This window comes from Rattus rattus, chromosome 14, assembly GCF_011064425.1.
Source record: "Rattus rattus isolate New Zealand chromosome 14, Rrattus_CSIRO_v1, whole genome shotgun sequence".
Classification (NCBI taxonomy): Eukaryota; Metazoa; Chordata; class Mammalia; order Rodentia; family Muridae; genus Rattus; species Rattus rattus.
The window spans coordinates 13,271,359-13,285,177 of NC_046167.1; the positions used below are offsets into that span (position 1 = coordinate 13,271,359).

Genomic DNA, 13,819 nt, shown 5'->3' on the forward strand with positions numbered 1-13,819 from the left:
TTCAATGGCCACTCAACAGACCCCAACCAATCAATGCCCCATGACATTTCATTGATTCTCAAAGACTGAGCAGAAGTTTTTGTGCCAAGGCCAGATCCTAGATACGGTGCTCAGTAAGATGACTTTTAAAAGATAGCCACCCTGTTATTCTCTCTCTCTCTCTCTCTCTCTCTCTTCTCTCTCTTCTCTATAAGAACTATAAAATGCATTTATACCAATAAAAGTCTACTCAGGTTCTTTAGGGGAAAACAATTTTTAAATAAATCATTAACCTCTGGATGCAATAACAATTGGTAAAGGGAAAAACACCGCAAAATATCTCTAATTGCCAATTGCCAATTCTTCTTATTCTAATGAGGAATCAGCACTTAGACTACTATCACCTACCATATATCTGCTATCTATAATCTCTGTATCTATCATTTATTATCTGTCATCTATCATCTATTCGCCATCTATCTAATCTATCATCCATCCATCACCCATCCATCATCTATCTCTCTATCATCTATCCATCCATCCATCCATTATCTATCTATCTATCTATCTATCTATCTATCTATCTATCTATCTATCTATCTATCTTTCTATCATTTATCTATCACCTATCTAAAGACATAAAAGGAATGAGACCGATTTCTCAAAGTCATCCATAGACATTAGCCTCATTACTTCTTGATGATATCCTTTTCTTGTGACCCAGTGACTCATGCAGGATCTTTTAGCACAAGAATACGAGAAAATGAGACGCCTGCTTAAAGAGAGCACAATGCTGTTCTCTGATTGTTTCGAAAAATCAGGAGAAGAATAAGAAAAGCCAGCGGCTCACCTTGGTGGACTTCCAGATAACTCTGTGGCGGTCTCTCTGTTAGAGAAAAAGAAGATAAGCATGATTAAAATCATTGTGGCAACTAGAGAAATGAATCCCATCACATAAAGCAACGAGGCAAAGTGTGGAAATGATGTGAAGCATGTGGGTGATTAATCACACTGGTTAATTTCTATAAACAGTTCAACAGTTACTTTCAAAGGAAACGTTACACACATGTAACATAACTGCGTCTACTTTCCGTTGGTAGACTTTAACTGAGATTAAAATGCTGAAATTTAAAAATGCACAACATCCAGAAGAAAAATGGTGAGAAAAAATATCTCAAACTACCTTTACATATCATGGACAATGAAACAGCATGGCAATTTCTTTCCGAGACTCACTTAAGAGCTGAGGACTTTGGGGACATTGCTACTTATTCTTGGTCATATACAGCTTCAGAAGGAACATGGAAGGCACAGAATTCAATTTCTTTAGCAACAGATTGCTGCTTCTCCTTTTCTTATCTCTTCCTTATGATGTTCTGTGGTTTTTGGATTGCTGAAGTCTAGCGCTACCTTAATTCTTTTATGGAAACTTGGGCTAAGCTGGTTTGGCCACTGAAGAGGACATGAGGAAAGTGCTGGAAGGTGGTCCCTAGGTCATAGACCCCAAAGGAGGAATGGTACATATGCAATTTCCGATGGCTTCAAGTCCACATGTACAACATTTCTCTATGTCAACCTTCCTAGTGCTGTGACCCTTTAATACGATTCTTTATGTTGTGGTGACCCATAGCATAAAATTATTTTTGTCGCTACTTTATAACTGTAATTTTGCTACTGTTATGAACCCTGATGTTAATGTCTGATACGTGTGTATGCATGGGTGGGACATGTGCACATATGTGTGATTTGGGAGTCTGCATATGCCAGCAGATGATGTTGGGTATCTACTCTATCAGTTTCTGTCTTGGCCCCTGAAGGCACAGTCTGTCACTTGAAACTGGATATATGCTGGTGGCCAGCATTCTCCAGTGAGTGACAGTCCTCTGCCTCTCACTGGGCTGGTGTTACAGGCACAGAATCATGCCCAGTTCTTTAATGTCCCTACTGGGATTTCAAGTCAGGTCCTTAGGCTTATAAAGCAATCACTCTTACTCACTGAATCATCTCTCCATCCTTATATTTATTTCCTTTAAGAATTTAGTATCTTTGTAAGAACTTTATCCTTCAAAATAGAATTTGCTCCTGCGAGTAAGCCAAGTAAGAAGTAACCCTCTCTTAGCTTTTCCCTATAACCTTAAACACAATAAAATATCTGTTAAATGTTTGCTATTTATCATTTGCTATTTACATATATATGTTAGTACTTTATAAATATCAGTTCAGTTTATGAGAGTTGGCTTAATGAAGCTGTCTGGTCTTCTTGCTGACTCTAAGGGTTAAATCTATGTTCAGAGTTAGCTCCAGACTACAGTTAAGCCATTACTACCTTCCTTTTGAGTCCTTTAGATAATTGTTTTTGCTTTCCAGATTACACATTTTCTAATACTATAAGTTTCTTGATATCTTTAAAAACTATGTTGTTCATGCATTATACTAAACCAATTAGCCTTGGCGTTTTCTGGTATTTGGGGCCAGATGACTTTCCATGGTGCACATAAGATGCTATTCTGGGGAACTTTCTATGATTTGAATCTGAATATCTCCCAAAGTCTAATCTATGAGAGGCTTAGCTCCCACCTGCTAGACCCACGCATTGAGAAATGACTAGACAAGTGCACAGTTTGACATCTAGGCTCAGGACATGAATTTCTTGATGGTTTTATGATTGTGATGGCATTGTTGGGAGGCAGTAATGTGTAAGTAGAACACTAGAAACCAGTCCTAGGAGGGAAGGATTGCTCCCGTTTTTCTTTGCCCCCAGTGTCTCCACTTTCCAGTTGAACCAAAGGACTGAAAACCTTGGAACCATGTGTCAAAATAAATCTTCCCCCTTCAAGATCTTTCCCTCGCATACTTTGTTACAGTGAGGGATCGGTACCGATGGCATCACAGAACACTTAGCGACCTCCCAGGCTTTCAGTCACTGAACACCAGAAATATCCACCTATCTCCTACTCTCTTATAACTGCCCAAGGTATCTTCCGACTAGTAAATGTCCTCCAGGGACAAAACTGCCCTCACTTACAATGGTTCTGATAGAACAAATGAATTCTCACAATTCACCTCTATTTCAAATACCCACTGGATGAACAACATTCCCTAGTGCCTTGGAAAACAGTAACTGAACCTTCCCATCGATGTTTGTCTCGCTTTGGTTCCTCCCACTCAGGTTTCCATGCTTACAGAGAGTGAGAGTGCTGCTTCCCCCACCCAGTGAGAGTAACGGTTCCACTTACACACTTCACCTGTGACTAATCATGATGTCATACTGATGAAATGTAACCGTGAAAATGCTCTTATTTCCCTGAGAACTAAATTGGATACTTGGGAAAGATGAAAGCTGACAAGTCACTTAAGAAAAGTTGACGTGAAATTAGATGTATGGACAATAAAATTATAAATACTGAGGAAAGCATGGGATATTCATAAGTGTCTTTAAGTTCTTGTTTTTCCAAAAAGAAGAAAATGAGCTGGAAATTCCAAATAGTGACCTATGGGTAGATTGATGTGTACAAGTCAAAACAGAAGTCTACCCAGCAGATCTATACTCTCAGAGAAAAGGCATTGGCCCTGTGTTTGTTAGAAAAGACAAATGCTGGGTAAAAAGTGACCTTCATCTCGTGTCTGAGAGTTCCATTTGGTTCCTCGAAGACTTAAACAGAGAAATCAAGGTGGGTGTGGTGGTATAGGCCTGTTTCAGAGTTCAAGAGGTTCCTGAGTTGGAGTCCAGCTGAGGTATATAACAAGAGACTGTTGCAAAAAAGAAACAAGCTGGCCAAACACAGAAGAACCATTGTATGAAGCTGCAATGATCAATAACTCAGCGCTTCTGAGATCAGCCAATCAGGAAAAGCAGGCTTCTTAAACTATATATATATATATATATATATATATATATATATATATATCTCCATTTTATAATATTTACTCCTCTGACAAACCAAGCCTTTCATACATGTGCCTCACCTAGATGAATATAATCCTGAGTCTCCTCTCAAGTGCTTACACTCTGAGAAAAATTAATGTGCAATGTACAAAGTGATAAGAACTTTCTGATACCCTACTGTTAAAGGTGTCTTAGTTATGTTTCCTGTTGCTATAAGAAAAATATGCTGACAAAAATCAATTCAAGCACGAAAGGGTCTACGTTGGCCTGCAGTTAGAGGGTGCATCACAGTGGTAAGCTGTGAAAGAACAAACTTGATGCTGCTGGTCAGAGTGCATCACAGTTAGGAATCAGAGAGCAGTGAATGCCGATGCCCTGCTCCCTCTCTTTATGAAGTCCAGGACCTAGGCCTAGGGAATGACATCTCCCTCATCTGGGGTTGAACCAACCTAATTTAGGTTATCTCTCTCAGGAATGTCCAGAATCTAACCTAATTTAAATAATTCCTCTCAAATGTGCCTGGAGGCTCGTCTCCTAGAGCTGACCTCAGGTCCTGTCAAGTTCACAGTCAACACTGTCACATCAAAGACAAGTTCTCTTTAGTCAGCCATCATGTCCCATAAAAACTTGACTACTTGATTTGTAGGACACCAAAGGCACTAAAAACTGTGAATGTAACAGAAAATGCCATGCTTTCTGCCTGGAAGTAAGCCTAGCCTCTTCAGCTCAGATCTAGAAATGGCTGAAGGTAGGGCAGTATTTGGAATTGAACCACACTAACATCCTTCACTTACATATCTTTAACTGGTTACTTTGATTTCTCAAAGAAGGCAAATGTTAAAATTGAATGAAAACAGTAAATATATATAGATGGCAAAGTAGAATAAAATAATATACTCCAAGGAAAAAGACCACCCCAGGGTCTAAGAAGCACAGCAAGGTGGAAGGTGGTGGGTGTTCTTCTTGGGCTTTAAGCCACGCCCTTGACCTCATGATGACCTCTGCACCCAGGGCTGACCTTTTGCTCTGAGGCTATTGATAAACTGGAACAAACGGGAAGGTCCTGTGGAAATTCAACTTTAGTAAACGAAAAAAGGGGACTAGAAAAGATAGATCCTTTTTGGTAGCAGACAAGTTTCGGGTGTGTTACAGGGCTATTCTCATAGTCCTTTAAATAAATACATCCTGTCAATTTTAGATTTGTGGCACTTGGCCAGTGGTGCCAGCCTTCATCAGCTGTCTGAAGGAATGTGCTTCCTCATATCTCCCATCTTTGCCCCTCCTCACTTGGGCAAATCCATCTTTGTTTAGGATGCACCGGAGCCAGAGCTCACCGTATCTCTGAGCACCTTGCTAGTTTCCAAAACTAGCTGGCCACAAGAAAGCAGAGGACACGAGCCCCCGTGTGAGTTGGGGCCAGCATGATAAATATTTTTCAGGACTTGGATGTTTGTCTCTGAGGGGACCTAAGAGTCTTCCCAAAGTGCAAGGACTTGGCTTTGTGGATAGAAAAATACAATTCACTGGTGCTAGATTTTAATAAGGTTTCCTATGTTTTTATTAATGGTGAAAGCATTATCATCAAATAGACCTCTCCTTCTCTCCCTTCCTTTTCCCTTCACTGCTTGCTTTCTCTTTCTTCATCCTCTCCCTCCCCCCTCCCTCCCTGACTTCCTCCTTCCTTCCTTTACAGATTTCATTCCCTTCCATTCAGACCATCCGGAGCCCTTTAAATTTAGATCTATTTCTAAATAATGCAGAACCAAGAAGTTAGCTTAAAGTTATCACCAACAAACTGTGTATTGACTCAGGGCAGGTCAATTTTTCTTACTTGGTGACCCTTAGCTCTAGGAAATGCAAAACAATCTGGACATTCAAGTTCTTCTCTGTTTGGCAATCCCCTCCCCCCAGCATTCCTCAGGGCTAGCATCCCTTTCCCCCTGGCCACACCTCTGTTTTCATTCTCTCTTTATTTTGGTTACCTTTTGAACTTCCCCCACGTTCGCTCACATGCTTAAGACATGCACCTATGTACAGCTGCATAGACATAAGCATTTATTACATGGTAAGACCTGCTACTGTGCTCATACACACATGTAACTAACTGATCCCATGTACTGGGGGCTTGATTGAATTAACCAGCAGCCGAATTAGATCATTCTCAGGTGTTTATTCACACAGACCTCGTATAGGCTTAATGAAGTCAGGATTATTGTTCAACTATGGGACCCTTTGGGTGAAAGACGACACTGAAAATATTGTCCACCAGTGACAGAGTGAGAACTGGAAGTGAGCCCAGGGATTGTGGATTTGGGTCTGACAGTCTAAATCATGATGGTATGGTGCAGTTCAGTATGTAGGAGCCACAGTGTTCTCCCCTCCCCATCCCCCGTCTCTCTCTGTTTCTCTGTCTCTCATTTGTAATCATATATAGCCACATTCATTCTTGGTTATTTGCTACCACAGTGAATAGCAAAGGTTAGAGGTGTGGTTCAGTTGGTAGAGCATTTGGCTAGCATGCGAGAAGCCTTGGATTCTACCCCCCAGTATCACATGGATCACAGCACGATGGCATAGGTCCCAACTCTCGGGAAGTAAAGGCAGGAATGTCAAAAGTTCATATAGGTACATAAATTTACATACAGGTGAGCTGCAGATATAGGAGACCCTGTCTCACAAAAACAAACAAACAACAACAAATTTTACTAGCAGGAGCTTTATATTCTAGACGGGAAAGACATAGGAAAAGCTGGAATATTTATCATTATTTATATAATAGATGTTATTAAAAAGAAGTAGAGGGAATGTAAAAGCAGGAGGAGCTACAGTCTCAGATAGGGAGGTCCTTGTAGACCTCTTTGAAGAGAGAGCTCAGGAGATCTGAGGATGCCTTAACGTAGCCTCTTTCACCCCATGCTTCTTTTGTATGGTCATCTCTTTACTTTACACCAGTGCATCGTTCCCTCCCTTGAGCCAGCTACTCTGCTTGGACTCCCCTGGAGCAGACAGTAGGATATGCACCTGTTTATAAACAACCAAAACGTATAGGCTGACTTGGAGTGTACATTCAAAATGCCTACAAAGACAAGAGGAGACCAGACCCTGTCCTGAACTCAGCTAGTCACTTGCAGATATCTTCCAAGAGATACCCGATGTTGGTACTTATCCCCTCCTGTCTGTCAGAGAGTGTGCAGTGAGCCAGCCACATTCACAGACTTATGTCTGGCATCTGCCTTTCACCAGCTTTGCCAGGGTGCAAAGTGGGGGGTGGGGTGAAATTCTCTACATCTTTCAGCGTAAAAGCAAACATCTGTGAGGTAGCATTTCCCTTTATGTCACCTAATACACTTTTGGGATTGACTTGTCTGATCAATATCCACCCAGGCTCCAGGCTCTGGCCTGTTGAAAGTTGGCACCATAGGAGACTGGATTTCTGTCTACGAAATCCCCCGGGACCCATGAGGAACGGAGTGGGCAGGGTTTGGAGCTGGTGTCTTGCCCCTGAGAGTAGGCAAGCAGGCGTTCAGATGGCCAGAAGGGCCAATACAGTTAAGAAAAATGGAATCTAATTCATGTTCTGTCCAGTTTCCTTCTGTTAGGCCTCATTTTCATCTGCAGAGATGCTGTTTAAGATTTTACTTGGCTCAAGACTTATTCACGATATTTTAGTATCCTTTATGTGACGGGGCTGCAAATGCCTGCTATTGTGAGTGCTTGGCTCGAGTGCCTTGAAAATCAAATTGCTGGAGGTCTCTCTTTATGGGCACCGCAAAGGGCCCATCTGGCCTGACTGGTCCATGCAAGAGGCCACTGTTTAAATGGCACTGCTGTCCCTTCTGTCACTATGAGGTAGTATTAAGGGCTCTTGTTTTCTTTTCTTTCACAAATGTCATTTTGACACCTGGCCTGTGAATCCTCCTAGGAAGACACGCCCGTCTTCAGCGCTGCCAGGGGCATTGTGGGATGCAGGAAGCCTTCAAGGATCCCTGGTTCTGTGTATTAACCGGGGCACTCTTGATGTTCAACGATTCTACCGTGTTAAATAGTGTGATATAATAAGTACCTGAATAGACCATCAGTAGCAATTCCTGCTCATTAAAACGCACTTACACAGACTTTAGCTTTGGCAAATGTTAGCAGCCCTGGAGGACAGTGGCTGAGCTTGGAAATGGCGCATCGAGTTTCATTTACCAACTTCTACTCTTGGAGAGGAAAAGGAAATACACACACACACACACCTCAATCCAGACAAAGTACATGCAAGGCTGCGGATTACTTCCTTCTTCCACTCTTGTGACAGCATGCTGGCAAAAGCAACAACAGAAGGAGGGGAGGGGGGGGAAGGAGGGAGGGAGGGAAGGAGGGAGGGAAGGAAGGAGGGAGAAAGGGAAAGGGGGAGGGAAAGGAAGAAAGGGTTTCTAATGACCCCATATCTGGTGGGGAAGACACAGCCACAGTGCATATAGATGGGTGGATGGATAAGCTAAATGGCTAAGTGGTTAACAATTGAACTGAGAGCATATATATATATATATATATATATATATATATATATATATATATATATGAGACAAGGACTCTGCCACTAAACCATATCTCTAATCCACCAAACTCCTTCCTCTGTGGAGGGAAGTTTTGGTGAAACAAACCTGGAAAGGTTCGAATAGCGGAATAACCACCACCAAATTCATGACTGGCAAAGCACGTTCTGTTTCTCCAGAGGAAGTATGCTTGTACCTTAGATATACGTTCATTTTCCAAGAATCTAAACTGTAAGGGCCACTGTCTTGAAGGAGAGTCTAAGGGCGAGGTGGGAGCCATCACCATTTCTGTGTGGTAGAGCTGCTGAGACAGAGAAAGGAGGGGAGCGACCATAGACTGGGGGTTTCTCGATGGAACGACATGAGATAGTGAATGAAGGGATGGACCACAATGACTGCTGCATCTGTGAAATGGTCTAGATTAGCGCTGGGTCGTCTTATGCTCCTGTCTGGTTCTGGGGAGGTCTTTGAAGAACACAGTCTGGAACAGAGTTATTACAGCCCTTCTGGACTCCACTTAATACTGTGACATAAGGGACAAACCATTGCCACCTAGGTCTGGGGCCTGCAGTGTCCTCTGTCACAGGGAGAGTTCCTCAGAGGGCCTCCTTGAACTTGGGCCTGGCCAACAGTCTGTACAAGAAAATAGAGCTCAAAGGTGGTTTATTTTCCTTCTATTAAAAAAAAAGTACCAGAAATTATATCATAACTAACTCTGACCTCAGGGCAGAAAGCTCTTAGTAGCCAACCATAGAACAGGAGAGAGATGAAGGTTGCTTTGATGTAACGACAGAGCCTATTTGCACTCCTTGAGCCAGTGAGAAGGCTCTGTAGGCAAAGGCATTGGCCACGGAAACCTATTGGTGTGAGTTCTAACCCCAGAGCCCACGTCAAGGTAGAAGGAGAGACACAGCTCATAGAGTTGTTCTCTGCCCTCCTCATACGTGTCATGACACAAACTTGTACACACAGACATGTACACACAACAACAACAACAACAACAACTAAGATTTGTTAAAGCTAGCTTCTTTTTTTATTCTAAGTGTTAATTTTAAATAAACATTTCTATAGGCACAAGAGGAAAAGGCATTCTTATCAACTATCATTTTACAGAGGAGCAACAGGGTCACTTAGCATCAGGGACCAAGGGCCAGTCCTTGTGAGTGCACAGAATAGGTGTAAGGTGGGTACATGAGAGACGGTGACAGATAAAGAGGAAATGGAGGGAGAAGGGATGAGAGTGAGGGAAGGAGAGAGAGAGAGAGAGAGAGAGAGAGAGAGAGAGAGAGAGAGAGAGAGCTCGCCTTTCATGAATAAGATAATTTTACCTATTTGAAGCAGTGTTATTCTAAGCGTCGTTAGCAAAGGGACAGTTAACGTTATTTTAGAGCCTCCAAATTTTCCACATGGTTTCTTAGAGCCTCTGCTGGGTACATTAAGTGCAGTATTCATATTACCTCTGAAAATTCAAATGCATGCATTCAGTGTGTCAGCCGCAGTGGGCTGTGTCCAAGCTGCTCGTTGAACTGTCTCCATTATGTCCCATTCTGCAGCAATGGGAAATTTGAACCAACCCCAGATGGAATCTACAACCTTCAACACGCTCAGGGATGACAATTATGCCTCTACAATCACTAAAATAAAGAAATGAAATAAAACAAACCGAGATGGAATCAACAGTAAAAGAGCTAAATTATAGATAAGAGAATATTCACAAAACTATACCTCATCTCCCGAACGTGGGCGCACTGCCTCATGCCAGGATTTCTTTAGGCACTGGTGATAGTCAGTATATTGCAATTGAGTGCAATTACAGTTAGCTATAATTAAGAACAATTACAGCTTTTATTTCTCTACTTGTTCTTTAAAAGCACATTTGTAATAAAACTTTTTTTTAAAAGGTGAAGAATATAATTATACATCCTTATAACGTCTCGAATAATTAGTTTGACTAAAGTTTCCTCTGGAAAATTTTCATTTTAGCTGTCAGATCTGCCATTTATAGTCAATGGAACGTACTTTAAAAAATTCCATCATTAACCTTTTTCACCCCATATAGCTGTATATGAATTACTGGTACAAATGAAAGGTTTCAGTGTTTAAATCTCTAGGGCCTGGTGCAAGGTACATTTTTTTTAACTAATGTTTGCATGTATATGTACATGCACATGGTATATGTGTATGCATACATGTAGTGTGTATGCATGTGTATACATGTGTATGTGCACATACATATGCATGTGTATACATGTGTATGCGTGTGCATGCATATATGTATGTATCTGTGATGTTCTGTGTATATGCATGTATGTGCATGGGTATACATGTATATGTATGTGCATGATATGGTATGCATGCATGTGTGATGTTATATGTAAATGCATGTATATACATGTATATGTATTAATGCGTATATGTCTTTGAGAAAATAACGCTGGGAAGCAGCTGTTCTCTGTAGGCAACCTAGTTCTATATTTCATATATCCTAACACACCGACCTCTGTTTATTTGCTGTGTATTTATGAAGCAGGAAGCCAAGGAGTCCAGAGATTGTGGCAGAGCTTTCTCTGGTTTAGGGGCTTCCAGAACACCTGTCAATATAAGCGTCATTGGAAACAGTGAAACACTACTTCTCTATAAATCCTGACTGCAACTCGACTCCACATCATCCTAGCTCCTTTGTTATTTGGCAAATTCTAGGGGAGGACTTGATCACCTTTGGACAATTCTATCATCTAACGTACAACTATGAATGGTTGCCGTGAAGGTCCAATAAGTTGAATATGCCCGTTCCCCAAAAGAACTTTTTTTTAAAAAAGGTCTTTGCCATCAATATTGGAAATAACTGATAATTAATTACCTGAATGACTAACCTGAACATCCAAGAAAATTTGACACTATGACCCTGGGATTTGAAAATAACCTCACTTCTTTATCCCATTGAGCCAGGAGGCCTGGGAAACAATGGTTTGACAATGCCTGTCCCCCCCTGAGAATGAGCAGTTATGAGGAATCATTTCTTAAGGTCCTCTATAACCCTAAGATGACCTAAGAGTGACCATGCATCCCTCTGATGTCAATCAAGTTGAAAGAGGCTCGTCTGGCGGTAATGGGGTAGAGTGATAGCAAGGCTGAAGTTTATAATCATTTATATACCATAATATTCATTATGCCTTTTTATTCTATCCCAACCATAAAGACCTATTCACTTGCTATGCTTTTAATCCTTTTGTCCAGAACCTTATACACATTTTATCTTTTGCTCTCACAAGATTATTATAGCCATTGTTCATGGGAGAAAACCAAGGCTCAGAGGAATTGAGGGAGTGGGAATCTAAGCCTATTAAATTCTAAGATATGCAACGAAAACAAGAAAAAGAAAGAAAACACAGCCAAGTATTCCTAAGAGACTCCAAAAGTTAAACAATCTGGAAGTGACTCTAAGAATTTTAAATTTAAAGTAAGAGGGAACTAAACATAAAGTCCCACTTCTAATGTTAAATATAAACCCATAAACATATATTTTCACTATTTCTTTGGCACAAAAATTATTCTTATCCTATCTTGCCTTTCTGGAGAAAAAGACCTGATATGTAGATCAGGCTGGCCTCAAATTCTCCATTTTCCTGCCTCAGCTTTTCTAAGTTCTGGGATTACAGGTGAGGTGCAGACATTTTCTAAATAAAAGGTCTGTTGTGTTAAGGCTTTTAAAGACGAGAGGATGGGCAAAATGGTATTTCTCGGGATGGGGTATGAAATAAAGCATTCCTTTAAGTTCTTGATTTTACATCAATCCAAAGTGAATATGAAGACATGAACACTGGATCATGCAGCTCTGTCTCTCACAGAAACAATCTACGTGCCCAAAGATAGGGTAATATGAAAGCTACAAAAATACCGTGGTCATTTTGCAGTCTGTGGGGTAGCTATAAAGAATGGTGCAGACTCCAATGCTGTAACAGAGAATTACAAAGCATGGTGGGTAGTAAAAAGAATGTCACAGAATAGCACGATTTAGGGCATTTCTGTTTAAAGTAGAAAACAGAAAGAAAGACATTCCACAGGTCGGTTTGAGTTTAAATACAAGCAGCAGTAGCCTGAGGAAGAGGTGGCTTCTACTGTGAAGCGCTTGGCATTGTACCCATCTTCTGCCTTGCATCCCAGGGCACTCAGAACCACAGACGCTCTCACTCAGTGTGTTAGCTAGGCCACGTACGAATGCCCCGCCAGTGAGTTTGCAGGTGTGCGAGCATGCCTCTTCTACACTGTGTATAGCCCACAGGGTTGGTTCATCTTAACTGGCTTGAGAATCACCCAACAGACGGCCTCTGGGCATGTTTGTGAGACTGTTTCCGGAGAGCTTCAACCTGAATGTGGGCAGTAACATCCTATAGACAAAAGTCCCAACATTGAAGAAAAGCATGGGAATCATTATTGTATTGTCCTTACTGTAGACACACTGTGAGAAACTGCTTCAAGCTCCTGTGGCATTGCCTGGTGAACTGTGTGACTTCTTAAACCTTTTCCCCTCTGCTCCAACATAACCCCTCCACCCATCTGTTCCCTGACACTGGTCATTTCCTCTCTCTTTACCTTAGCTTCCCGGTCTAGAAAGTCATCTAAACAGAGTCTCATGACATATACATTTTTGGTTTGGCTTTTCTTACGCAGAGTAACTGTTGAACTTCCTCTATAGCGTACCTTCACTTTCTGGGCACCACCCCACTGTCTGAATACAGTGCAAGTTGTTCGTTCCTTCTCTTCTTGATAGCACGAGAGCCATTTCTATCCCTTACTATACAAATCGAACTGCTACGATGATTTTCATTCACGTTATTGCACTATTTCCTTGGAGAAGCAGGAACCTATGTGTGCACTCAGGGGAAATAAGACTTTTCCACAGGTAGATTTGAATAAACACAGCACCAAATGGCATATCTGTGTTTAGCTTTCTAAGAAACCTCCAACTGTTTTCTAAGTGACTACAGGATTTTACTTCTTAACTACAGCGTGACAGGAGCCGATAGCGTCCCCAGGCTTTCCTTCAGAATGCTTTGGAATGGAATTTATTTCAGCCATGAATCAAATAGTCGAGTGATAGCAGCCCACTGGACATTTAATTAACTAATAATATTGAGAAATGTGTAATGTGCCCAAGTAATATTTGTCTACCTTCATCCAATAGTTCACCCAGTTAAAAATATCAGATTTATTTTCTTATTGATGAGTGCTTGGGGTTGTGTGTATGTGTTTAAAGCGATTCCTACGTTGGAATTCCTACAACGCTGTGTCTTGGTTTTCACTTTACTTTTGATGATACACAAAGAGATGGGTTCTTTTTTCTTTTTTTATAAAGTCAAATATACTAGTTTTGATTCATGCTTTTAGAGTTGTATTAAGAGTTCTTTCTTGG

General features: G+C 41.2%; 1 protein-coding gene across 4 annotated transcripts in view; it reads right to left on the reverse strand.

Annotated features, from left to right (window-relative positions):
* The window catches only part of Celf2 (CUGBP Elav-like family member 2), an 821,906-nt gene that overhangs the window by 394,210 nt on the left and 413,877 nt on the right, over nt 1-13,819 (reverse strand). For all 4 annotated transcript variants that reach the window (XM_032884458.1, XM_032884469.1, XM_032884468.1 and 1 more), the window contains one exon: nt 830-865. In XM_032884458.1, coding sequence (XP_032740349.1) covers nt 830-865 — 36 coding nt within the window. The remainder of the gene's footprint in view (nt 1-829; nt 866-13,819) is intronic.